Source organism: Microcebus murinus, chromosome 5 (assembly GCF_040939455.1).
Source record: "Microcebus murinus isolate Inina chromosome 5, M.murinus_Inina_mat1.0, whole genome shotgun sequence".
NCBI classification, from domain to species: domain Eukaryota; kingdom Metazoa; phylum Chordata; class Mammalia; order Primates; family Cheirogaleidae; genus Microcebus; species Microcebus murinus.
Window position 1 is genome coordinate 70235015 of NC_134108.1, and position 27064 is coordinate 70262078.

General features: G+C 35.3%; 1 protein-coding gene across 2 annotated transcripts in view; it reads left to right on the forward strand.

The window, feature by feature from the left end:
* The window catches only part of CEP162 (centrosomal protein 162), an 89183-nt gene that overhangs the window by 47375 nt on the left and 14744 nt on the right, over window positions 1-27064 (forward strand). For both annotated transcript variants that reach the window (XM_012769161.3, XM_012769162.3), the window contains exons 14-23: window positions 4948-5081; window positions 5324-5551; window positions 5993-6133; window positions 8425-8537; window positions 10785-10890; window positions 15992-16118; window positions 17307-17470; window positions 18659-18763; window positions 21856-22068; window positions 23555-24207. In XM_012769161.3, the coding sequence (XP_012624615.1) occupies window positions 4948-5081; window positions 5324-5551; window positions 5993-6133; window positions 8425-8537; window positions 10785-10890; window positions 15992-16118; window positions 17307-17470; window positions 18659-18763; window positions 21856-22068; window positions 23555-24207 (1984 nt within the window). The remainder of the gene's footprint in view (window positions 1-4947; window positions 5082-5323; window positions 5552-5992; window positions 6134-8424; window positions 8538-10784; window positions 10891-15991; window positions 16119-17306; window positions 17471-18658; window positions 18764-21855; window positions 22069-23554; window positions 24208-27064) is intronic.

Here is a 27064-nt window from a genome sequence, read left to right on the forward strand (position 1 = left end):
GAGGTGTTAGAGGTTACAGGAGAGAAGAGAAGGTGTGACGTAGCAATCCAGGAGGGTTAGACTGCCAGCAGCCAAAAGCGTCTACGTGAAGTAACTGATCATGAGTTTACACTGAGTTGTATAGTTGGATTTACCAGAAAGTATGGGTTTTATCAAGTGAGGACAATGAACTGAGGTAGAAGCAAGAAGGGAGCCAATGATTAAAATGGTTGACCATGAATTTAAGTCGAGTAATGAAGGAAGAAAGGTCATCAGGGGATATTGTACAAAGTGAAACAGGTAAATCCACAGCCTGTGAGTCCTAGTAGGGGTCAAAGGACTGTTGGAATCCAGGTAACAGAGGGAGGTACAGAGATAGAGATGTGATTGTCAGAGAGAAAGAACCTAAGGCTGGGGTTAGGGAGTGGTTATGTTACTGGCAGTAGAAAGACCTAGACTATGCCAATGGGAAGGAGCAGCTGAGGTGGAGGTAAGTTCAAGGAACCAAAAGCCAGAGCATTAAAAGGATCACCCATCAGAACATTGAAATTGCCAAGGATGAAAACAGTAATGTCATAGTGAGTGAAAAAGAAACAAGGGAAATTTTGTGGAGGTTGATAAATGAAGGCAAGAATATTTTTATGAGTAAAGTGAAGTAATATTCTTAAACTTATTTTTCATATTTCAAAATTTTATAGTATTTGTGACTACCAAAATGAAAATAAAACACATTACTAAAATTTATATTAAAGTGTAATGATAAACTATGATTGTTCTTATACTGGACTTTTTCTCATTAGACTACCTGTTAAGTTTGATATTTTTAGCTCTGTTTTTTTGTTGAAGAATTACCGAGAGCAGTTTTAGTTTTTTATTTTGGTTTTTGTTTTGTTTTTTATTTTTTTATGAGACAGAGTCTCACTCTGTTACACTGGCTAGAGTGCCATGGCGTTAGCCTAACTCACAGCAACCTCAAACTCCTGGACTCCAGAGATCCATCCTCCTGCCTCAAGCCTCCCGAGTAGCTGGGACTACTGGCATGCACCACCATGCCCAGCTAATTTTTTTTATATATTTTTAGTTGGCCAATTAATTTCTTTCTATTTTAGTAGAAATGGGGTCTCGCTGTTGCTCAGGCTGGTCTTGAACTCCTGACCTCAAGCAATCCTCCCGCCTCAGCCTCCCAGAGTGCTGGGATTACAGGCGTGAGCCACCACGCTCAGCTAGTTTTATTCAAAAGAATTGTAATTCCTTTGGGATGGTTGTTACTTGTAATCGGTTTGGTTCTTTGGGAGGTGCACTCTGAGATAGAGATTAGTGTACAGAAAGTACAGAGAATGTAATTGGGATCAACACTGGTTAGGTTAGGATGACAAAGAGGCCCAGCTACTGGGGCTTAAAAAAATAAAAGACGTCTCTTTTTCATGTTACAGAGTCCAGAGATAGGCAGTTCAAAGAAACCAAAATTTCTTCTTTCCTGATGTAAAATTCTTAGTATGTGACTTTTGCCTTCACTTTCACACTATGGCTACTCAACCTCCAGGGCCTCTCTATGAGGTAGGGTAAAAGGTAAAATGTAGATGCCAGCCAACTTGCCAACTTCCTAATCAGGAAAGTAATCACTTTTCTAGAAACACCATGTAGGAAACTTTTATTTCCATCTTATTGACCAGAACATTGATTTTGTGGCCACCCTCAGTTGCATGGAGTTCAGGGATTGAGTTTGTTTAAGTGAGCATGTTACCGAAAGCTCAGCACTTGTCTAACTGAAGGCCATATCAGAAGAACAAGTAGTTTGAGGAGAAGAAACCAGAAGTTTATTACTTCGCTGGCAAAAGAAGGAAAATCGTAGAATTTCTAGCCTCAAAATCCAAATTACCTGAACATAGCAAAAATACAGAGCTTTTAAAAGGAGTGCCCCTCTGTACTAGGCTATTGTGGTTAACTCTTCTAGTTGTCACATCTCTGCCAAAGACAAAGCCCCACCTGGGGGGCTGGGGCTGGTGCTGGCCTAGGATGACTGAGTTATCTCTTATAACAAAATACTTAACCTGCCTCAGAATGCTGGCCAGGCTGCAGTTTCCAAAAAGAATGGGGCAAGTTTTAAAGAGACAGGAAATATTTTTGCCATTTTTTTTCAGGCCATTCCCTTTGTTACAAGCACATAGCTGCTCAGGTCAAAATTAGATCTCTTTAATAGGGAGGAAGACGAGGTTGGTAGCTAACAGCACCACAACATAGTTGTCTTCCTTTTTATTCTAGATAGATTTTTTTTGGCTCTAACTCTTGTGTTTTTATTTTTTAGACTAATAATTTTATTGTCATGAAAGGAATGCTTGCTCATTATTTAAAATTTAAAATGCAGAAAAATAAAAAGAAAGCAATAATTGAGCCATAAACACGGGTATCACACTGAGTGTCATGCTGGGTAAGCATGATTCCATGCTTCTCGCTATTTATGTACTGATAGAAGGGAGCATGAATGAATGGATGGAAGGAAAGAGAAGGCATACGTGGATAAGTGGACAAAACATTTTATGAGAATAGGATCGCTTTGCAAGTTCTTTATAAGTGAAATATTAGATTTAGTTTTACTTTAATCTGTAAGAAGAAAAGAAACTTTATACCAAAAAAATTGTATGTCCCAAAAGATCCCTTTAAGAAAATAGATTATGAAAACAACTCAAAGGTTGCCATAACCATGGTGTTCTTAACTGTATTTTTCAATTTTATATATTATCAATCATTTCCTTCCCTTTTGTGAGATTTAAAGTAATATATCCCCCAGTTACATGCCTCCTACCCATTTTTGTGGGTTTTGTTTTTACTTGTTCAAGGTATATTTTTATATTCTCTATTGCAACTATAATTCCCCTCACCTTTTTGATTAGTTCTTAGTTCTGATTATCAAAGAGATTGAATGCTTTTCACCTGTCTTTTAGCCAGTGTTTCTCCATTCTGGAATTATTTTGATTGGTTTCTTTTTTGACTGAATTTTCTTAATGTATTGTTTTTCAAGAAGGCTTCATGAGTTCCAAATTCTGCCATGTTTTCATGTTTAAATTTTATATTCAACAAATTACCTCCCCCCCCCCCCCAGAGATGAGGTCTCACACTGTCACCCAGGCTATTCTCAAACTCCTAGGCTCAAGGCAATTCTCCTACCTTCCAAGTAGCTAGGAATACAGGCGCATACCACCACACCTGGCTAATTTTTTATAAAGGCAAGGTCTTGCTTTGTCGCTCAGCTCAGGATGGTCTCGAACTCTTTGCCTCAAATGATCCTCTCGCTTTGGCTTCCCAAAGTGCTGAGATTACAGGCATACACTACCACACCCAGGCCAGATTTTCTTTTATGTGTAAAAGGAGAAGATACTTCCCATGTTCCATTATTGAAAATAATTATTTAAGATACTTTAGTCCACTAAGTGAGAAATCAAAATTAAGAATTCAGGACAGGCAAATTCTAGTATAAAAGGACTAGGAGACTATAGCTTATGAACAAGAACATGTTACAGGTTGAGTATCCCTTACTTAAAAATTTTGAGACCAATCAGAAATGTTTCAGATTTCAGATTTTTTTTGGATTTTGGAATATTTGCATTTTACTTACCAGTTGGCATTCCAAATCCAAAAATCCAAAATTTGAAATGTTCCAATAAGTATTTCCTTTGAATTTCATGTTGGTACTCAAAAAAGTTTTGGATTTTGGTACTGTTCAGATTTTGTGTTTTCAGATTTGAGATGTTCAACCTGGACTGCTTCATCCTAAGGAGACTCATATACTAGCATATCCCCCATTCATTTGTTATAGTAATGAACTTCCAATGATTTAGAAGGATTAGATGCCTGCGTTTACAATGACTCAAACAATCTCTTTATGTATGGTGTAAGAAATTTCTCCAGAAAACCTACATTAGTCTAATTAAATGTGATCATAACTCTGTAAAGAAAACTTTTGAATGCCTAGAAAAAATATTGAAATTAATCTTTTGGTGAGGAACTTTTGGTGATTTCTTTTTTCTTTTAACTTTTGTATATTTTCCAAATCTTTAATGATCTATAACATCTTTAATGAAAAAGTAAACTCTACATGTAAAAAGTTAGCATCTTAAAGAAATTATCTTAAAAATATAAATTTCAAAGTTCTTCATTTACCTCTATGGCAATAAGATAATGTTTCATGAGTGTTCAGCTCAGGTCCTATAATATTTGAATATATCCCTTGATATCCCTTCTAACTGTTTCCCCTAAACATTGTTTATTATTAACTGAGTAATGTATTGGCATTAGAATTATTCTACTGTTCGGGGATTTACAGCTTAAGAGCTGAAAATTGGACCAGAATATACATTAATTACATTTTTTCTAATTTAATACATACATATTACCGGGGTTTATTATAGTAGTATTATTAATCTTTTAAAATCAGGTTTAGATTAGCTGTTATAGAGTCCTCCATGCAATTCATTATTATTGCACTGATACTATAATATCTTGGAATACATTGTTTATAAAGTGTTTTTTGAAAGCACACTTAATCTGACCTAAAATGCTTTATAAAGTTATCAGCTGCTCTTTGATTTGTCACTTAGAAATTCTTATTTATTCTGTGAACATTTAAAAGAATATTTAAAAGTAAAAAGCTTGCTTGAAGTTATCCCAATTCCACATTCTCTTCACATTTATTTAGCTCCATTTGTCATTTGACATAAGTCTAGGGTCAATTAGCCATCTGTGTCAAATTGAGTAGAATGTTGATTATGGGTGGCATTTCTTCTGAGTGCAGTTAATTATCATAGTGAAACAGTGAAACAGCTGTGTAATAATGTTGTACATCAGCCTATTTTGAGATCCTCATTTTATCTAAGTGTTCCTATTGTATTTGTACTTATTGTTATTTAAACTGTTGAATACACATTCAACTTTATATTTGTGGTGCTTTTATTCATTGTTTACAATATTTAGAAATCTTATCTGGAACAAAACTCATCAAACCTGCAGCTTTGAGTAATCCAGTTCCTAGAACTGAAAGTTGCCTGGCTACTCCTAAGAAGTCTGAAGATCCTACAGAAACTGATCCTTGCATTCAGTTTAAAACTGTAAGTATTAAATTTCAAATTCATGTTCATAATTTTTATGTTCTAAAATATTAAAACTAAATTATAAACAAAATATAATAAATATATGACATTTCCTTTCCTTCAAGAGAACACTTACAGATTTTCTTATATAGTAGAACATATTTAACCGTGTCATTTTTATTCTTTTTATGTTTTGTTTTGTTTTTTAATCACCTGTGTTTGAATCTTGACTGTGATGAAATAATGCTTTTCCTTTAAAGGATTCTTCAGGATACTGTGGGGGGAATGAAGAGAAAGAATTATTTATGTTTAAAAGAGTTCAGGAAGCAGAGGAGAAATGGAGGGGTGCACAAGCCCTAATTGAGCAAATTAAAGTCACATTCTCAGAAAAAGAAAAAGAACTGGAAAATAAGTTGGAAGAACTAAAAAGACAACAGGAAAAAGAACTCTTCAGATTGAATCAAGACAATTATATCCTTCAAACCAAGGTACTAGACACATTGTTGTATTTTTCCTTTTATTAATTAAAAAAAAAAGAAACTTAACACTCCCTGCTAAATGCATTGTCATCTGGGTTCCTAGAGTATTTGACTTGATGTATTTGCTGTATAAAATATGGACATGGTTTTGAGAGTGCCTCCTTACCTGAGAGCCTAATCAAACCCTCTAGGGGGAAATCTAAGTTTAAATTGGCTCATTTTGATGGATAGAAGACTGTCACTGTGTAGCATTTCTGAGTTACTTCACTCACCAGAACCATCAGCACAAAACCTCATTGCTGATTTAACTGTAGTTATGGGACATTCCAGTGTGGTTAATATTGTAAGATAGTTCTGGGTTTAAACACCTTAAGTTTTCTATTATTCTTCCTCATTTCTCACTTCATCGTTTTCTTCCCCAAGTAAAACAATTTCTGCATTTTCTCAAAGTTAAGTAGCTTTGAAGAAACAAACAAAAAACAAAGGTGGTTACATATTGGAGAAACAACTGATCCTGTCACTGGAGAAAAATTGAAGCAAATCCGAAAGGAAATACAAGAACAAGAGACACTTCTTCAAGGATATCAACAGGTATGGCAATTCTTCAGCACATGGCAAATTTGCTCTTCATCCTTTAATTATAAAAATAAGGCATATTAAATAACAGGTAATGAGAATTCTGGCAAATAGAGGAAGTAATAATTTGACTAGTCTGCACATTTCTCATGAGCAGAATTAAAGTGGCTAAGAGCATGGGTTCTAGATTCAAAGAATCTGGCTTTAGAGCCTTAGCTTTACCACCTGCTGGTAATCACTTCACTTTCAAGCCAGTTTCTTCATCTGTGAAATGGAGATAATAATACAGATAGGAGCATCTAGACTTACAATGGTTAAACTTACTTTTTTTGAGTAAACCCCTGCGGTGGGTTTACCAGGGTATTAAATGCATTTTTGACTTAGGATATTTTTGACTTGTGCTGGGTTTATCAGGACATAGTCCCACCCCACCGTTAATTCAAGGAGCATCTGTACCCTCTTAGCCTGGCACACAGTAAGCAATCAATGAATGTTACCAGTTTTTATTTTTAATAGCCATGTTACTTAGAAACTACCCTATTTTTTATTTTTTTTAGTTTTCTGTAATGCTTTTCAGCAGATAATATTGACTAGTTTTGCTATTGTATTTAAAAATATGAATCTGGAATCAATTGCTAATGCCTTGAGTGTAAAAAAAAAATTTTGAATGTAATGTAAGAAGATCTGTGTGTTTGCAGATACTTACAATATATGATAGAGTCTTGGTGAGGCTGGCCTGTCAGCCTGGACAGGTTTAATGATCTGCAGCATAAGACTTTCTCCTTGTTCTCTGCCTCTCATCTTCTTTTTTCTTACTTCTCTTCCTTCTCCTTTTCTTTCATTACATTCTTCTCTTTTGACAACTATAGCCTGAGCATTGAGCCTACTAGTAACATGCATTGTCAACCAGGGACATTCAGAGAAATCATTGCCACATCAATGATTACCTTTGCTCTAAAATGAAACAGACTGATTTTGCAGGATGCACTGCCCTTGAGTTAGTGAGAACCTTTCACTCTTCTCCTGCCAGTCTAATCTTGCCATATAAAACAAGAGTTTTTAAGGAGATTTCACAGAACCATAAGTATGCTACCCACCCCCTCCCACAAAGATAATACAAAATGTATCTGAGTACTTGGGGTCAGGGAGTTCATTAATTCTGCGTGTATTTAATCACAGACCATCTGCCAGGCACTATTCCAGATACAGTGAAACAGTCCAGAGTGTTCATTAGATCCTCAAAAACCCTTCATTTTTATCAGATTCTTAACTTTAAAGAGGTTAATAAACCAGAGCATCTAAGTGCAGATTGGTACCTTCTCTTCTACCTCCAATCTCAACTAGTTTGAGTCACACTTTAGCTCAAGCCTTGTGGTGAGCTGGGTCTATGCTCTGCCTTGTCCTGACAGCTTTCAAAAACACCCAGTCTTTTTTTTTTTTCTTTTTCCTTTTTTTTTTTTTTTTATTTCGGCATATGATGGGGGTACAGATTTTAAGGTTTCAATGAATGCCCTTTCTCCCCTCCCCCCACAAGTCTTTACCTCACTGCTGGAAGGCAGGCTTCTAGAATCTTCCTCCAGCAGTGATTTTTATCCCTCTCCAAGGCCAGAAACAGAAGAGAGTGTAAAAATTCCCACTGGGCCTTTCTGCCCCTGGTCCACACAGTCGGAATATGATGATTTCTTCAGCCACTCTCTCACTTACTGAAATGCTGTGCCTTATGCAGACGTGAGACTCTTTGGCTTTGGGAATTTTTGCAAATTGTTTTTTCAAGTAAGCATTTGAAGCATTTTGGAAAGAATTGTTTTTAGATACTAGATTTTCTTCTGAGGTAATATAAAAAGTTTGAAAAAGATTTTGCATACTCAAAAAAAATTTAAAAGACCTTAAAAATGTTTAAAGGAGCCAAGTTCAGTGGCTCACACCTGTAATCCCAGCACTTTGGGAGGCTAAGGTGAGAGGATCCGCTTGAGGCCAGGAGTTTAAGACTAGCCTGAGCAACATAGCAAGACCCTATCTTTACAAAAAAATAAAATAAGAAGAAAAATTAGGTGGGTGTGGTGGCGTGCTCCTGTTGTCCCAGCTACTCAAGAGTCTGAGGTGGGAGGATCGCTTGACCCCAAGAGTTTGAGAAAGCAGTGAACTATAATTGTACCACTGTCATCCTGGGTGACAGAGTGAGACCCTGTCTCAAAAAAAAAAAAAAAATGTTTAAAGGATTTATCTACTATGAGCATATATATTATGATAGTGTGTTATCTAAGTACTACTGACTTAATTAAAATAAATTTTCTATTTTTAAAAAGGAAAATGAAAAATTGTACTATCAAGTGAAAGATCTCCAAGAACAAAACAAGAAAAATGAAGAGCGAATGTTTAAGGAAAACCAAAGTTTATTCAGTGAGTTAGCTTCCTTAAAGTAAGTCCTTTTGAAATTCTTAACATCAAATATACTTAAGACTATTTCAAGCATTTTATTGTTATATTAATAACACATTTATTGTCACTTAGAAATTGTAGAACTTTATTTTTACATTTATTTATTTTCATTTATACACTGATTTCTAGTTTTGTAACTTTTATGTATTTAATATTGAATGGATTTTTCCTTTAGTGTTAGATGACTAGTACATACTTTATAGTATTTTCAGCATAGTTATATTTGAACTCATATGAATTTATATTTGTAACTGATTCAAACATCTATTTCAGGAAATTGAGTATAAAGTGTTTCTTTTTGATTAGTCATTAAGCCTGACTTGCTTAACTATTTCCTAAGGTACCATGTGATTAATAAAACTAAAAATATATATATACAGTATCATGTACTATCTTAGGTAAGGTTCCATAGACTCAGAGCCTGAGATGGGGACCCTGTGGAGGTGATCCACTTCAGGATACTCAGGAGAAGTGGGCAAGCAAAGCAGGATGGAGGAGAGGACAGGATGGGGGAGGCAAGTAAATAGGAATGTGGTCTCAGCTAGAGACTGGCTTCATTCTGCCCCCTCCAGGAAGTTCTGGAGGATAGATTGTACCAGAGTTGGTACCCCTTTGAGGCAAAGGAGCAGCCTCAGTCACTGAGGTGTGCCCTGAGAAGGGGCCGGGGGTGTCCTCCAGGCCAGAGGGCAGTGGCTGCTGTTTGGCTGAGGGCACTTCTCCAGAGATGGAGATTTTTCAGCTTCAGTGTGTTTTAGCCAGTACTCACCACAGCAGGCAGGATGATGGAGCACCAGCACCTACTTAGAAACCATATTGCAGACTTATGAGGTCTTTTGTATATTACTATTTCCAACATTAGCATATTAAGTGAAAAAGCTGAATGTAAAATATGGACAAACTAGGGTACTGTCTTTTTGTAGGAAATGACTACTATATTTGTGCATTGTTACATAAACACCTAATCACTCAGGTAGCAGTATTACCAGAAGAAGTTTCTTTGACTATGAATTTCATGAATGATGTTACCATATTTATTTACATTATTTACATGCTTCTTCCTTTTTGTTTTTGTTTTTATTTTTTTTTTGGAGACTGGGAGTTGCTCTGTTGCCTGAGCTAGAGTGGCTCACTGCAGCCTCAATCTGCTGGGCTCAGGCAAGCTTCAGCCTCCCAAGTAGCTGAGTCTATAGGCACGTGCCACCATGCCTAGCTAACTTTTCTATTTTTTTGTAGAGAAAGGGTCTCACTCTTACTTAGGCTGGTCTCAAACTCCTGGCTTCAAGCAGTCCTCCCACATCAGTCTCCCAAAGTGCTAGAGTTACAGCTATGAGCCACTGTGCCTGCCCTCTTCCATTATTTTTGTCATATAACCTAGGGCCTAAGAGTCAGCGGCTGCTGATAACTCATATTACATCTTTCATGCAAAATAGAGAAAGGCATACCCTATAGCAGACAAATCTAGCACCCTACACAGGTTGGCAGGTAGAGGGCATCTTTGTGTAAATTTTCTTTTTTAATTATTCCTTTCTCCTGGTAGGTATAACGCCAGACCAAGTATGGTAATCTGCACAGTTCTAATGCATGAAAGCATGTAAATATCTACTTTCTTTCCAGATGCTTCAATAAAATATTTTAAAAATCACTTCTTATATACTATCTGACTTCTAAAAGAGATCTATTTCAGAATCCAAAACTGAAGTTCTAAATTAACTTTCATGTTGAAATAAAGTACATTAAGGTTAGATGATCTTGTGTAGTTTCCTAAACTCCTTGTATAATGTCTCTGAAAAACAGAAAAATCAAATCTAAGGTCCAAATAGTAGACTGTGTTTGGCTTTGTTAGTTTCCATGCGTAAGATTGGCAATTTGTGTTTCTCAGAGGGGAGACAAGAACAATGTGACAAGGAGTACACTAACACTACAGGAAAAATCCAGCACATCTTTCTGGGCCATTGATTTTTTTTTCTCTGAAAATTGGAAGGAAATATTTTTATATCATAAATAAACCAATAATCTTGGGTTTCAATTCTTTTAGATCAAATGTAAGCGATTTCCTTAAAGTATACTTCTCTTTTAGTATAGTATTTAATCTTTAGATTAAATAAAATTTTTACCTTCAGTTACTCATATAGTTACATTTATTAGTTATTTTTAATTTTAAGAATTGAATATTAAAAGGAATAACTTGTTAAAAAAATACCTCCTTTTTATTTTCAAAATAAATCAGAGAACAGATGCACAAAAGTCGTTCCCTGTCTCAAGCAGTTGAAGATTCAGAGCCCACCAGAAACCAGAGTTTTACAGATCTGTTAGCAGAACTACGGGTGGCACAGGTAAGTTGCATAAGGATTTTACCTGTTAGGGATGGTAAAGATTATTACAAAAATCCCCATATGTGTAAAAAAAAGTTTTCATAATACTGTATATGAATAAGATGTTTATAAATTTCATACCATTTAACAATTAAGAAGAAATATCTAAGATTAGCATTTATTGTATGTGTGACCTTAATGTAGAGGAAAAAATATAATACTGGTTTTAGATGGCATCCTCTTTATAATTCAACCTCTCATCAGGCATTGATCATGTGGAGCTTTGTCAGAGGCATAACTATTTAGGATATGTATACCTTATTATGTCAAACAAATTCCTAATTGGAAAGCATACACCTATAATAGGATAATTTAGAGGTAATTGTTCACCTTAAAAAGTTAGTTGGTTTTTTAGCTGTCTTCTGACTGCACTTCTAAAGAGCAGAGAGACTGTACATCTTGTAAATATTTGTATCCCAGATCATAACACAAGGGTGAAATACAATGCTGTTTCATAGTTTTTTCTTTATTTTTATTAAATTATATTATAAAGAATATGACCTGGAATTTTCTAAAGCGGTAATTATCAATGGGAGAAGTTTTAGCAGAAATAACCCATGCATTGGGTTATTATATCTGTCCCCAGGAACTATGTACTCCTACCACACACCATTTATTGTAAACATCAAAATGACTCTGCCACATTTCCACACATCCCCTGTGGAGGACTGTTACTTCTCCTCACCCCCTCCTATCAAGAGCCATAGCAGTAAACTAAAAAGCCCTTCTGATCTGTTTGAATGATTATGTAGATTAGAAAAATTCCAATTACATACTACCTTTAATAAGAAATTTACTGTACAAAGTTAGGTTACATGGAAATCCTAACATACTATAGTTTAATAGTTAATGTTTAACATGTTTTTGTATATAAAATGCAGCTTTACATAGGAATTCATGAGGGAACTTTCTTTGTATGCAAGTATTATGTATGTATATATAGAATGATTGGGCACATAGGTTGGCAGATAGGTAGAACGAATGAAAGAATAAATGAATGATTGTATCCTCCTTTATCAATGGACCTCAAAAATTAGCAAGTTAAAACCAATTTTCCATATTTTATGAAGCTTTGGGAGAACATGGTAAGCTTTCAAGTATAGTATTAGTTCTATTCACAGGTTGTAAGTGACTTTTTGAAAGTTCTATTTTGAACATACTTTTATGACAAATCAAAAATTTGAAAACTTCCATTAAAACACACAAAAAAACTGGATAAAATATACTAAATATCTTGTAAATGGATAACTGAGCTCTTGAGAAAATAAGGAAAATCTTTAGGAGCCAAAAATAAGAAAGGATAAAAACAGTAATAAGTGTCTTCCACTCAGTCCACCAGTTTAGTAAGCACAAGGCCTAGCTTTAACAGCGTAACAGCAAAGTGTAGACAGGGCACCTTCAAAGGACTGCATCTTTCAGTAAAATAGTAGATCAGGGAAAACTCCGTCCACCTTCATAAGAGAGGATGAAGATGTCAAGATGGCTTTTCTGTCTTAACTTAGTCTCTGGGTGGGGAAGGGAAAAAAGTGTCTTCTGTTCAGTGCACATGCTTTACCAGTTCAATGTAAATGTCACCTCTTATGCCTTCATTTGTGTTTTAGTGTTTGGATTGATAGTACCTACAATGCTCAAACTAAAAATAAATAAATAAATAACATAAACAGTGGTCCTGGCTGGGGGTGGGGAACCTATGACCGTGGGGCCACATGTGGCCCTCCAGATCCAAGTGCAGCCTCTTGACCAAATCCAAATTTCCCAAACAAATCCTTTTAATAAAATCCTTTTGTAAAATTTGGATTCAGTCAAAAGGTCACTTTCAAGGATCCAGAAGGCCACATGTTCCCCAATTCTTAGAGGTATGCAGCCTTAACCCACCTCACACAGTATTTCCACAGATAAAATCCTGGTGATAACATGCTCACAGTACAAATTACAAGACCAGAGAAACAATCCATCAGCAGCAGACATGAGATGATTTACAGCAGGATTAGAACCTCAACAGGATTACTGAATAGAGACTATAAAGTAAAGACACTTAAAATGGTTAAATATACAAAATAAATGAGAAAATGTGAGAAAACAAAACAAATCAGGCAAATTCAAGAGAACAGTAAACAGAGCTCTGGAAATGAAATATAATTCTGGAACTTAAAAACTAAGTAGAAAAATTAAATAGATGATCTTAAACAACTAAAAATGTTTCAGTAAACTGAAAGATCTTAGAAACTTAGAGTGAAACACAGGAAAATAAAGAAATGGAAACTATCAGAAATATTAAGAAATACATATCCTAATATTTATTAAATATTTCAATAGATAATGGCTGAGAATTTTCTAGAGGTGATAAAAGAGGTGAATTCTCATATTAAGGAAGCACAGTAAGTCCTCTCACCTTAAATAAGTAAAAATCCACATCTAGGCCCATCACAGTGAAGCTACCAAAGGCAGGGAAAACCTGAAAGAAATCAGAAAAAAGAACAAGTGTTAATTTAAAATAATAGTAAAAATTATTTGGAGGTTTTTTTGTACACATACTGAAAGATAGAATAAATATACCTTTCTGGTCATTTACTTTGATATTCTGAATTTAAATAGTTTTAGATGGAAAATTATTCATACTGGGATAAATCTATAAAATAATCATATCAAGTATATTTGTGTACAGCCTAATAAACCTTAAAAATTAGTAGCAATTAGTATAGTCTTAAAATTGGTTCTTTATAAAGTATGGATGGAAACATAATAGAAACTAAGGTCCTGAGCCCAGTTCTTTTAGTATTCCAGAGTTGGGAGGAGAATGGGCTGACTACAGTTCATTCATTCAGTCAGCCTTTATTAAGCACCTGCCATGTGCCTGGCACTCACCTCAGAACTGGAAATACAGTAGGTAAGTAAGACAGATACAGATCTCACTTGTTGGGAACATTATATTCAAGTGGGGAAAACAGACAATAGGTAAACAAATACATATTTACAGATAGAAGTGCTTTGAAGAAAATAAAAATTGAAAATAATGGGAGGCAAGGTGGAGATTTAAGGTGGAGCATGTAACAGATGGATCAAAGAAGCTCTTTCTGAGAAAGAGATGTTTGAGATAAGAGCTGAAGAAAAGTAGCAGCCAACTGTGCAAAGATCAAGTCTTCCAGCCAGGGGGCAGAGCAAATGTAGAAGTCCTGAATCAGGAATGTGTTTGTTACCTTCCCAGAGCAGAGGCCTCTGAGGCAGAAGTGGATCAAGAGAAGCGTGGTGGAAGATAAGGTCAAAGAGGCAGGCAGAGACCTATCTGAATGTCTGCACAGTGACTTACAAGGGAGGGAAAGTACTTGCCAGCCAAAACCCCTGTGGCCCACAGGATTGACACGGGGCATACTAGCTTTCTTAAAGGTGGACAGTCTCGATCCCTGGACATATGCAAGCCTATAGTGGACATCCATTTAAGCATTGATTGCATGATTGAACTCAAGATGTTGAAAGTTCCTTTGAATATGAAAATTCTGTACTTTCTTAAAGTAGGCACTGCTGGAGAGAGCATTTCTAAATGGATTGCATTAATTAAACAAAAGGTACTTGCAAAAAGATACCTGAGCATTCAAAAACTAGAAAGTCAGTACTGTCCTGAAAAAGACATCTACAGAAGATCACACAGATTAAATAACGAAATGATGCAGTTAAATCTGTGATCCAGCTAGAAACCAAGATTAGACAATGCTTTATGAATGCACTTGTTTTCTTTGTAAGACTGAATTTTAAATTGTAAAGTAGTATAATACAGAATTTGTCATTTTGAAACTTAACTATACCAAATGTACTGCCATGAGTCCAATGGTTTCTTCAGCAGTTCTGAGTTCAGTTCAGTGTACATTTATTGAGTACATGCTATGTGCTTAATGCCACAAAGTAAACAGAAAGTAATAATCAGTCTTGGTCCCCATAGAGCTTTCAACCTAATAAAGAGAAGAGAAATGTACACAAATCAGTATCATATGAAACAGAAAGTAATAAATGCTATACACTAGAGGTATAACAGAAGTCTGGGAGCACAGAAGAGGGAATTAACAGGAATAGCTTAGCTTAATTTGAACTGAGCTTTGAAGGATGAGTTTTGTCAAGCAGAAGAATAGGGCACAGTGTTTCAAGCTATTGAGAATAGTGTGGAATGTAGGGCATATTGAGAAATCCTTTATTTTTTTTTTGTTTTTGGATGTCCCAAGGATTTTTTATGTATTTATGATACAAGGGTTAGTGAATTGAATCCTGCTTTCAAATAAATAGGTAATATATTAGGTGGTGATGAGTGCTGTGAGAAGAAAATGAAACAATGTGCCTGGGGATCAGGATGGGGCTTGCTGTTTTAATTAGGGTGGTTAGGAAGGCCTTCCTGGGTTTCATTTGAGCAAAAACCCTGATGAAGGGAAGGAGTGAACTACCTGGTTACCTGGGGGCTGAGCACTGAAGGCGAAGGAGACAGGACAAACCACTTGATACAGTAGTATGCTAGGGGAATTCAATGAACAGCAGAGAGATCTCTGGCTAAAATGGAATGGAGGGATAAGATTTATAGTAGATGTGGTCAGTCATGGGCAAGGCTGGGTTATATGACACTGAAGGTCATGGTAAGGACTTTGGGTTAACCCTGAGAGAAGCCAACAGAGTTTCAGAAAGGGGAGTAATATTAACTGACTCTCTACAACAATTCCTCTGTTGTGAGGAGAATAGACTATAAGGGCTAAGAGTAGAAGAAACTAGTTAGAGGAGGTATTGCAGCTAAATTACTGTAGAAGAATTAGTGAATCATCAATATGGTTACTATATAGAAGAATTTAGAACAATGGATTGGAAGGTCCTTAATGCTGTGCTGAGATTATTAGAACTGATTCTAACAGGCTATGGGGAGCCATTAATGATTCTGGGGTAAGGCTGGTGGTAATAAATAATATCAGAGCTAAAATTTAGGAAAACTATTTCACAGCAGTATTTTTTGATAGATTGGGTAAAAGAGAGACTATACCACAATTTATTGTAGTTGGAAATAACTTGCTTTTGCATTTCTTTGAATTTCAAGAAAGAGAAAAACAGTTTATTGGAAGAAATCAAAAGACTGAAACAAGACAAACAAGCTCTTGAAGTAGACTTGGAAAAAATGAAGAAAGAGAGGGACCAAGCCAAAGATCAGATTGCTTATGCCACAGGTAAAACACAGAGACAGTTTAACTTTATACTCATGATTGGTCTAATATTCAATTTAAGTAATTGAACAGTATAGTCAAAATGCTATTCCTTGAAGTACATTGTGACCTTAGAAATATTTTCAATTAATTATTAAAAGGTATGTATATTTGATTGGTTTTAACAGGAATAATTGCAAGGCTAAAGAACATCAAGAATTATTTTGATTCATTGCATTTGATGTTTAATTGTTCACATGACTGTCACCCCAGCTAGACTATAACCTTCCTGAGGGCAAAACCTATCTTTTTATCCCTGGGTCTGAAACACTGTTGATTCTTAAGTATTTGTCAAATGAACAAATACCACTGCACTGTGATTTACAGAGAATACAAAGATAAATATGGCATGGTCCCCACCAGGAGAAACAAAGGTGGGGGAAGTAAGATAAGAATGCAGAAAACTTAAGAAACAAATTACAAACAAATAGGAGAGGAGGAGATAAGGGGCTAAATAAGGTTTCAGGGAAGGGTGGCATGTGAGTTGGGCCTTCCCAAATAGTAAGATTTGAAAGTGAAGGAATGGAAAGAGGCCACTGCAAGTGTCCCATGACTTCAGATGGCAAAACACAAGGCTAGAAAGGTAATGAGAGGAGCCCTTGTGTGCCAAAGTAAGTATCTTTCCTCTAAGTATTATGAGCTTCAGTGTAAGATATATGCAGAGAAATTCATTCTTGCCTACTTGTAAAAAAGATGACATTTGCTTTCCTCATCTGTAAAATAGAATAATAACAGTACCCATCATAAAAGTTTGTCATGGTAAATAAAATAATACATGGAGATAAATATTCATGAATGTTTGCCATTGTTACTTTTTAATATAATTATAGCCATTCTTCATTTTTATCATCTCTTGAATTCAACATTTTCCCATGGAAACAATGTTTATAATGAAAGTCAGTGGAAAAACAATTGATTTATCAAAAGTTTTCTATGTGGCCAGCTTTGCTACAAGGTTGAGGATTTGGGTTGTGAACACAGTCTCATTTCTTTTGACTAACTGATAAAACTAGATGCTATGTTCTATGTATCATTTGTTTTATGCCACTTATTTTTTCATAATGCTTTCATTAGATATTGATTTTCATTTAAAATCTTGTAATTTGGTTTATTTCCATATTTTGAAAAATTACAAATTAAATTTTCTTATAGGTGAAAAATTATATGAAATAAAAATTTTAGAAGAAACACATAAACAAGAAATCTGTCGTCTACAAAAAAGATTACGGTGGTATGCTGAAAATCAGGAACTTCTGGATAAAGATGCAGTTCGGCTTAAAGAAGCAAATGAAGAAATTGAGAAGCTCAAACTTGAAGTAATAGATCATTTCAGAATGTATTTCTATAGATGAACTTCAATAACAATTCTATATAACCTTATGTCATTGCATCATTCCTCTAAACTCTATTAATTAAAATAACTTAGTTTGGTTTTGGTATGCATTTAGATATACAGTCCATTTGAGATTAGACTGAGAATAAATGCAAGCTCCTTATGACCTGTTAGACCCCCATGGGATCTTCACCCTGCCTGCTGCTTTAGCCTCATCCAATACCCTCTGAGTCTCCTCCTCCAGCCACACCAGAGCTCCTCTGATTCTTGAACATCCTAAGCTCAATCCACTTGTTCCTTTGGCCTGGAATACTCTGACCTTGGTTCTTCCCATGTCTCCTTCCGGAGTCTCAGCTCAAATGTCTACTTCTCAGAAAGACCTTCCATGACTCCCTTATGTAATGTAGCTGCCAATCCTGCCCCTTCTGGCTCTTTGTTCCTATTCCTTCCTTCTGTTTTATTTTCTTCCTAGCACTTGTCACCTTCTGAAGTTATTTACTTATTGATTTACTTTATCTATTAGCTTATCAATGTTCTCCCTCCACTAGAGCATAAGCACCCTGGGAGCAGGGACCTAGTTTGTCTTGTCTGTCCTCCATATCTCCAGCCTTGAGCCAGGACTGGGAAGTGCCTGGAACTTTGGAGGAGCTTGGTCAGTGTTTGCTGAGGGATTAATAAAGAAATGAATGAACTACCATATGCTCCCTCTTCATGCTTTTCTATTATTTTTTATTATGTGTGCATAATAATTACATGTATTTATGGGGATATATGTGATGTTTTGATATAATGTGTAATACTCAAATCAGGGTAATTGGGGTATTCATTTATTTGTTACCTCAAGCATTTATCGTTTCTTTGTGTTAGGAACATTCCAGTTCCATTCTTTTAGCTGTTTTTAAATATATAGTCACTTATTGTTGACTATAGTCACCCTGTTGTGCTATCACATATTAGATCTTGTTCATTTTATCTGCCTATATTTTTGCACCCACTAACCATCCCACTTTATCCTCCACCTCCCCACTACCCATCCCAGCCTATTAACTATTGTGTCTATCTCCATGAGATCAATTTTTTGAATTTTTGGCTCCCATATATGAGTGAGAAAATGTGAAATTTGCTTTATGTTTTAAATGTGCTTCTTAACATGTTATTTGTTTATTGATAGATAGAGAAACTAAAAGCTGAATCTGGGAATCCATCTATTCAGCAGAAGATACGCTTAAAAGATAAAGCAGTTGATGCCAAAAAAATTCAAGACCTGGAGCGACAAGTATGTGTTAAGAGTAAATTTTCATTAAGGTATTTTATATACAGCACATTTTCATTTTCAGAGTTCACACAAGATATAGTCAATCTTGTTTTAAAGGAATGTTAATAAAAAGTAAAAAACATCTTATGTAATCTACAGGTTCATAAATAATTTTTAGATTAATTTGCCTCATTTATAAGATGGTAGACCTACTAATGAAAGGTTATTTTGTACCCTAGCTCTATTAGACATCTAGGAAGAAAAAAGTAAAATTTTGAAACTCTGGGTATAAAGTTGGGATTCCTCCTACTGGCCAAAGATGGGTGAGAGAGAAGTATAAGAAGGGAGATCCTTGAATTGGGAACATGTCGATAACGCTTGGGAAATGTTACAAAACACCTCATAAACCGAACGTTCAGTCTCCCAAAGAGCAGGCCATCACCTTGGGCTCTTGCATACTTGAATATTTAAAAATATTCATTTTGTGGTCAGTGTGGCTGGGAGACTTTTACTAAAACGATAAAGTGAAGCTTATTAGAATAAAGATGTTTTCATTGAAATAGTTGTTTTGGGAAGTGGAATTGTAATTAATTTTTCCTTCTGTTTTTAAAACTTTCTGTATTGTAGCATTTGTATTCATAATTACATACTAAAACAAAATAATTTCCATTTCATAAGAGAGCATGATTCTGTAGTCAAGTTATGATACTTAAACATATGACTATTATTTCATCACAAATCCAAAACTGTGAGGTCATCACTGGGATGAATATTATCCCAGTTTTATGAGAAGAAGGAAAACTAAGCCAAAAAATAACTTTGTTACTTTTACAAGGGTTGTTTTTATATTAAAAGGTATAACTTAGTAGTTTGCTTCATGGGCCAAGAAAGGAACAGGATAAAGGTGGTTTGAAAAGCCAGAAATATTCTAAAGTGAGTGTAGTCTAGAATTGCTTAGCTTTTCTTCAGTGTTTAAGATTAAGATTAGCCGATCTAAGAAGGCATCCAGCATTGTCAGAGAAAGATAAACCAAAGGAACCACTTTTCCATTAGATAACTTTAAGAGAAATCATGTAAAACTGAACATCTGAAAGTAAAAAGTATGCTTTATTAAGGGCAAAATTAAAACTTCAAATGGTAGTCCATATTGACCAGAAATACACCATTTTGTGAAAGTAAACTTCCCTCTTTTATTGACACTTTTATTAAACATTTATTGGTTTATCATCTTAGATTATATCTTTCTAATATAGTATTCATCATATAATAGTATTTTGTATAGTTGTATTGCTACATGTACATTTTAGATCTTATCCTGTTTCTATGAGCATTTCTATCCTAATAGTTTTAAACCTTATTATATATTTTATAATCAAGGTATGTTACAATATATTCAGAATCATTTTGTAGCCATGTTCTGAAATATATTAATTATAAATAAAATATCTCTTTCTAAATAGAACATAAGTAAAAATGGGGCTAATTAGATGAATAGTATAATGAAAATTTCAGACTGTGGATTTGTTCATGCTTTTTTTTATTTAATGGAATATTTCATAGTTTAATTTTCAATTAGAGTTAAAAAATGTACTTTCTATACCAGTCACACTGGTATCATTGACCAAAGGATAATATTAAAAGGGGAAGTTAAAGAAGATAGAAATAAAATCTATTTCTTTTCCTAAAAATGTAATATATATTTCAGAATATCAAAATTATATTGAAAATACTTCTTAAATTTTAAATTAATGCATTAATTAAAAATATGTTAAAATAAATTTTTTTAAATCTAGTTCTTTTTAATATATGTGGTGTTGTAAAATGTGCATATGCTTTCATATACTTACAACTAACTCATATAACTAGATTTTTAATACCAGAGGAAAATAAGCTTTAAAAATTTTCCAAGTAAAAAAAAATTAATATTTATATCTGGATATTTCCCAATTTATGGTTACATCACTGAATGTCCAGTTTACACAAATGAAATATTAATATTTACTGTTAACTTAGCAAATGATGTGACTCTTACATACCTAACATGAATAATGTTCAGTCTATTAATAGGATTTTGAGTACCAGCAACCTATTTTGCCTTAGGGAATACAGTTTTTAAGATAAAATTATAATAAAAGCCAACACGTATCAAGTCCTCATTCTATCTTGGGCACTCACTGAGTACTTACCAAGATCAAAGTCATTGCACCTTAATTATATCAACCTTTTGAAGTTGATACCATTATCATCTCCATCTTACCCATGGGCAAAGAGATATAAATTGAGAACACAAGGTCCTAAAGCTGGAGGCATAGTCGAACATAACATGCTCTTAACCACTGCATTAGCCTGCCTCTCAGGTGCTATTTTTTTGCATGCCCATAGGCTACAAAACTGTTTAACAAAGAATTTAGTGTTTGTATATATGTTTTTCAAAGGTATCTTCACCATAATATTTTTTTTTCTTTTTAGCCTCAACGTCAGCCTTGAAAGACCATAATATTTTTTAAAAAGCAAGTATACACACATAGGTGTATATAATATAATGCTGTAATTTATGTGGACCCTGGTGCATTTCTGTCTTGCAGAAAGATTATATGTCATTTTTATAGACCAAATGAGAAGTATTTAATCTTTTACAAAGATTTCATTAAGTGCCATCTAATCCTCCCTGCTTCCCAATTGAAAGAAGTCATTTTAAAGTAGATTAAACTTCATTTCAAGGAGTTCTTTTGTGGAGGGTTTGGTAGAGGTGGAAATTGTTGCAGGCAAAGACAGGTGCTTAGGAAGCTGCTGTATATTTATTGCAAAAAATTTGTACATTCATGTACATCTGATAGATAGTCCAAAGATATATTTCAAATGAATTTAAGAGGATTTCTGTAAATTAACCAGGAGTTTATCAGACATTATACTGTAAGGTTTTTTAATCAGGTAATCTAGGGGTGTAAAATTTGAAATTTATTTGTGCTTCTATGCATTCGATTCAGTCTGGGGACATGCTATAAACATTTCCGAAATCTAGACATGACTAATGTAGCATAATCTAAGTTTATACATTAAGCTGATTTTAGGTATGTTTGTGACCTTACATACATTCAAAAATATTTTACTAGGTTAAAGAAATGGAAGGAATTCTAAAGAGAAGATATCCCAATTCATTACCTGCTTTAATATTGGCCGCATCAGCAGCGGGTGATACAGTGGATAGAAATACAGTGGAATTTATGGAAAAAAGGATAAAAAAGCTGGAAGCTGATCTGGAGGGCAAAGATGAAGAAGCAAAGAAAAGTCTTCGTACCATGGAACAAGAGTTTCAGAAAATGAAAGTAAGTGCAAAGAGTAGCCCAAGCATTGCTTGCCCAGTGAGAACTTTCTGGTAGTCCCTGGTAGATGAATGACCTCTTTGGGCTCTCTCAGCACCCCCCCCCCATATACCTCTCCTTCATGGAATTCACCACAGCTGCAGCCATATTGATTGGATCGTCAGTGGTGTCTCTCTTTCTCTCTCCTCTCTCTCCCCATCTAGACCAGGACTCCGTGATGGCTGGATTGTTCTGCTTTTACTCACCATTGACTCACCATTGTATTCCATCAATCAGCAAGGTGCCTAGCACAAAGTAGACACTCAATAAATAATCCCTAATTCATAGGATATTGGAAGGATTGAGTGTCGAAGTACATATAAAGCCCTAGTACTGTGCCTGGAGTATAGCAAACACTCAATATATGCTTATAATTATTGTTAGTATTCCACTGACCAAATAGAGGCATGAACTCCAACCCCCATCCCATTTTTATGTATCTAAATCTACCCACTCCACTTTGTTCCTTTTTGTAGTCCCCTGCCCCTGCTCACTACCTGCCACTTCCTCCTTTCATTTCTGATTCCCAGTACACACCAAGCATTCAGTCGTCTTTGCATATACTCCGCCTACTTCCAAAATGCTCCTACCTCCACTTATTCCCAAATTTACACTCATACCTCAAGACCAAACTTAGATGTGCTTGCTATCTCTGTGCAGTCTTCCCTCAAGGCCCCCCCAGACCTTCAGGGCTGCTTCACCTTCTCTGCAACCCCCCATGCCATGTTCACAGGCCCATTATCATTGTTATCATAGGACATTGTAACTATTGCCCTGTTGCTCTCCTCACCAGGCTGTGAGCTATTTAAAAGCAAGAACTGGGTCTCTATCTCTAGAACCTAACATAGTGACCAGGGAAGCTATAGAGCTCAATAAATATCCATTGAATGAACAAGCAAATGCTACTGGTGCTTCCCTTCATAGGGGAAATGATTTATTCATTTACTAAATACTAAATGATATAGTAAAGCCCCAGTAGACAAATTCCAAGCTGTTTTACTCTGTGAGATTAATAAATTGGTCTTAGAAGGTTGAGAACGGGCTGTTTCTCAAAGACCCTCAGTAGCCTTGGTTGTTTTGCCTGTTTATCCTCAAAGAGTATGTTTGACAGTTTGCATAGAAAAGGGTGCATAATAAGAAGTTTGGCTTATGAGGTTTAAATAAATATGGGATTTATAAGAACATGTATAAGTTAATATTTATGAAGCAATATATCAATTATGAAATCAGATAACATATATCAAGAATATATAATGTTATGCCCTTCAGAGAGTCAAAGAGTAGGACTCTAATACATTTGACTCACTCAAGGAACACAGAAGGTTGGAAACATCAGAGTGTATGAGTGCCTGAATGAAGGACTAGGTAGGACGCCAAAGAATACATGGCTTCATCAACTTCTGAAATGTTTACCAGGAGGTTAGCATTACATGGATTCTTTTCTTTTCAGATTCAGTATGAACAGAGACTAGAGGAACAGGAGAAGCTACTTGCCTACAAATTGAAGGAAGCACCCCAAAACCAACATGACAGCTCCTCCAAGGTTAAAACATTAGAGAAGGAACTCAGCGCCATTAAGGAAGTCCACCAGATCACTGTAAGAAACCTTGAAGCTGAAATAGACATTCTTAAACGTCAGAATACTGAATTAGAACTCAAGAAAAATAATAAAGATGACAAAGATTTTCATTCTATAGAATTCCAGGTGGAACAGGCACATGCTAAAGCTAAACTGGTGAGACTCAATGAAGAACTGGCTGCAAAAAAGAGAGAAATACAAGACCTTTCAAAAACTGTGGAAAGGCTTCAGAAGGAAAGAAGAATGATGCTGTCTAATCAGAACTCTAAGGGCAGAGAGGATGTGTCTGCCAAAAAGGCAAAGAAAGATGTTTTGCACCCAAGTAAAGTAAATGCTAACTCATACCCTGCGACCCCGGACAGCAAGCTTTATCAACCACATACTTTTACTGATTCTCACATTTCAGAGGTTTTACAAGAAAACTACAGATTGAAAAATGAGCTAGAGGGATTAATTTTGGAGAAGGATGAGTTGAAGATGAAATCTGAAGCAGCAGTGAACCAATTCGAAAACTCCATGAAAAGGTAAAATGTTATATTATTTATAAATATATGGGGAAATAAAAAGATAAAAATTGAAAAATTGTAAGATGTATTTCCTCCAGATAATTAGTTTGACCCTGAACTGAATTCATAAGTGAATTTTAAGAATTTATACCACATTGCTGAGCATAGATCTGTTTCAGAGTAGGGTCCTTTATTTGCAAGAGGCCCAAATTCGGATGAATCTAAACCTCTAAGTCAAACTAAACCAGGTCCTCAAGTTCACCAGTCTTGTCTTTCTGCATGTACCCACGTGGTTCCAATAAGCTGATTCATTGGGCCCTTCTTGCAAATGAATGTCATCATTTCTAATTGCTGTAGGCAGATTGCTGTTAGAAAACTATTATTAAAACTATTCCAATAGGAAAAGGTCCTCTTTCAAAAATAACACTTTAAACTGACCTTGTGATCACATCCATTCATGCCTTGCGGAACTTTTATACTCATCCCTTTCCTCCTCAGAATCTCCAACTGTTACTACTATCTACTGTCTCTTTCCTCTGAGTCTTAACATCCTCAGATCTTTTTCTCACCTGCTCAAACCAAGTTCCAGTCTTCTTTCTGTCTTACAGTGCCAGTTTTTCACAAGAAGCCTCTTCTTTTATTTCCATCTCACTTCCTTTAAATATGACTTTCACCATCGCCACTTTGAAACCTGGTCTCTTAATAAGGACTTTTGCCAGTCTCGTGGCATTTTCATGTTGACCACACTGCCTTTCCTGAAATGGTTTCCTCCCTTAACACGGCAGCTCTGACCAAAACTCCTTTTGTTTCTTTTGCTGACTTCTTATTTCTCTTCCTTCTCACTCACCAAAAATCTGGCTTTCTACCAGTGTTTGTTTCTTGGCTTCCTGTTTATTCTCTATTCTTTCCCCATTGCTAAACTCATCCATTCTTATCACTTCTACGAACCCGTGACTCCTAGGTTCACTTTTAAAGGCTTGTTCTCTTCCCAGAGTTCAGATGTTAAACCTACAACTATTTATTGGATTGCCTCTCTTGGAACCAACAATACCTCTAGTTCTCTCTCTTTTTTACCCATAAACTTATTTCCTTCCCAAGTTCCCCAGCCCTATCTATGACCTCATGTGTTTTAATTGCCAGGCCCAGCTTTACCTCCTTTATTCCTTGGGTTCACAGCCTATAGGCTGCTTCCTTATAAATATTTCTCATTTTGCTTTTTTCCTTACTATAATAAGTCATTGCAGCCTACCTGGTATACTGTAGTTTTCCCACTCCAATCTTTCCTTTGTTTCTACTGCCCCCAGTCATCTTGCGTAAAAACCATTAATATTCTTTAAATGCTATATCTGAGTCATTCTGCCTTCCAGTGATTCCCAACTTCCTTAAATATCAAGACTGAATTTCTCTGCCTGGCATCTCAAGTCCCATCCCTATTCTAATACTAGTCTACATACCTAATCTGCCAAATTTCTTCATACCTTTTGCTCATTCGTGTTTTAAGTCCTACTTCCTCCACAAAGCGTTTCTTGAAGCTTCCTAGGAAAGTGCCTGCTCCTATCCCCAACTCCTACAGAATTTATAATATAATATGTACCAAGCAAGCAAATCATAAACAGCCTTATAGGTCCTTGAGAATTGATATAAGATTGTGCTGCTTTTGTATCCTCACCACAATCTGATATGAGAGCAGAACGAGCATGGGAAGCACCCAACAATGTTTATTGATTAATTGGCAGCCATGGCAGTGATTGAATCATCATGGCAACCATATTGCTTCCATATTGAAACTTTGTTTCTTTAGTAGTGAATATATCAGTAGTATGAAGCTATTTGGGGAGGATCACATTTTTTTCCTAGAAATAATTTAAAATTCAAGTTTGTCCTATAATTATATATATAATTTTAAATTTTCTAGTACTGTCAGTCTGTTTCTTAGATAGCTCTAGGCTTGAGAAGTAAACTTTCCTAGTTCCAGATTTAGGCTGTTTTTTTACTATAATTCAGATATGGGTGCTTTTGGTTTTTATGCTTTTCCTAGGACCCTAATCACACTGTTTCCATGGAGAAAATTTATATAGTGAAATAAGCAACTGACAAATTTGTGTATTGTTTGGGATCTGCCATATTAATATGTATCAAGAGTGATTTATGAAAATATCTTCTTTGAATGAAATCCTGTCATTTTTGAATAGTCCTTCCAATAAGAGAGAAATATCTATCTAAAATGTATCAAATCTTTATTCATAATTTTATCATTTACTAAACTGCCTGCTGAATACATAAATTTTATCCCAGAGACAAATGAATAGTCTTTCATACTTAGAATCCAAATTAATTAGTTGCAGATTACCCTTATGTCCTGAGAATTACTGTAAAAATCATTTTATTCTCACAACATGCAACTAGCGCTGGAATAATATGCATGGATCAAAATAGAGGTGAATGCTGCCTAGGCATGAAGCATTAATGGTTCTAAAAGGAGCAGCTGTGATTACCCAAATAAGAATCTGGGCAAAATGTCTGAGTTTATCTTAAAAGATAAAATGTCAAGCACTATGCCTTAAATTCAAAGAGATATGCTGGAACCTTAGATTCCCTCAGAAAGTATAGCCATAGGCTGGAGATAGAGTGGAAGGCCTGGACCTTGAAGTCCATCTCTGCTGGGCTTGAACCCCAGCTTTACAACTTACTGATGTGGGACCCTGGATGTATTAATATCATTCTTTTGTCAACTCAGGTTTGCCCATATAAGATTCAATAAATATAGCTCATGGATTGGTTGTGAGAACTCATAGGCAATAATGTATAAAGCACGTAACATAATGCAGTTTAATATCAATGTCCTCTGTTTGCATCTTTAATGTCCAGGCTTCTT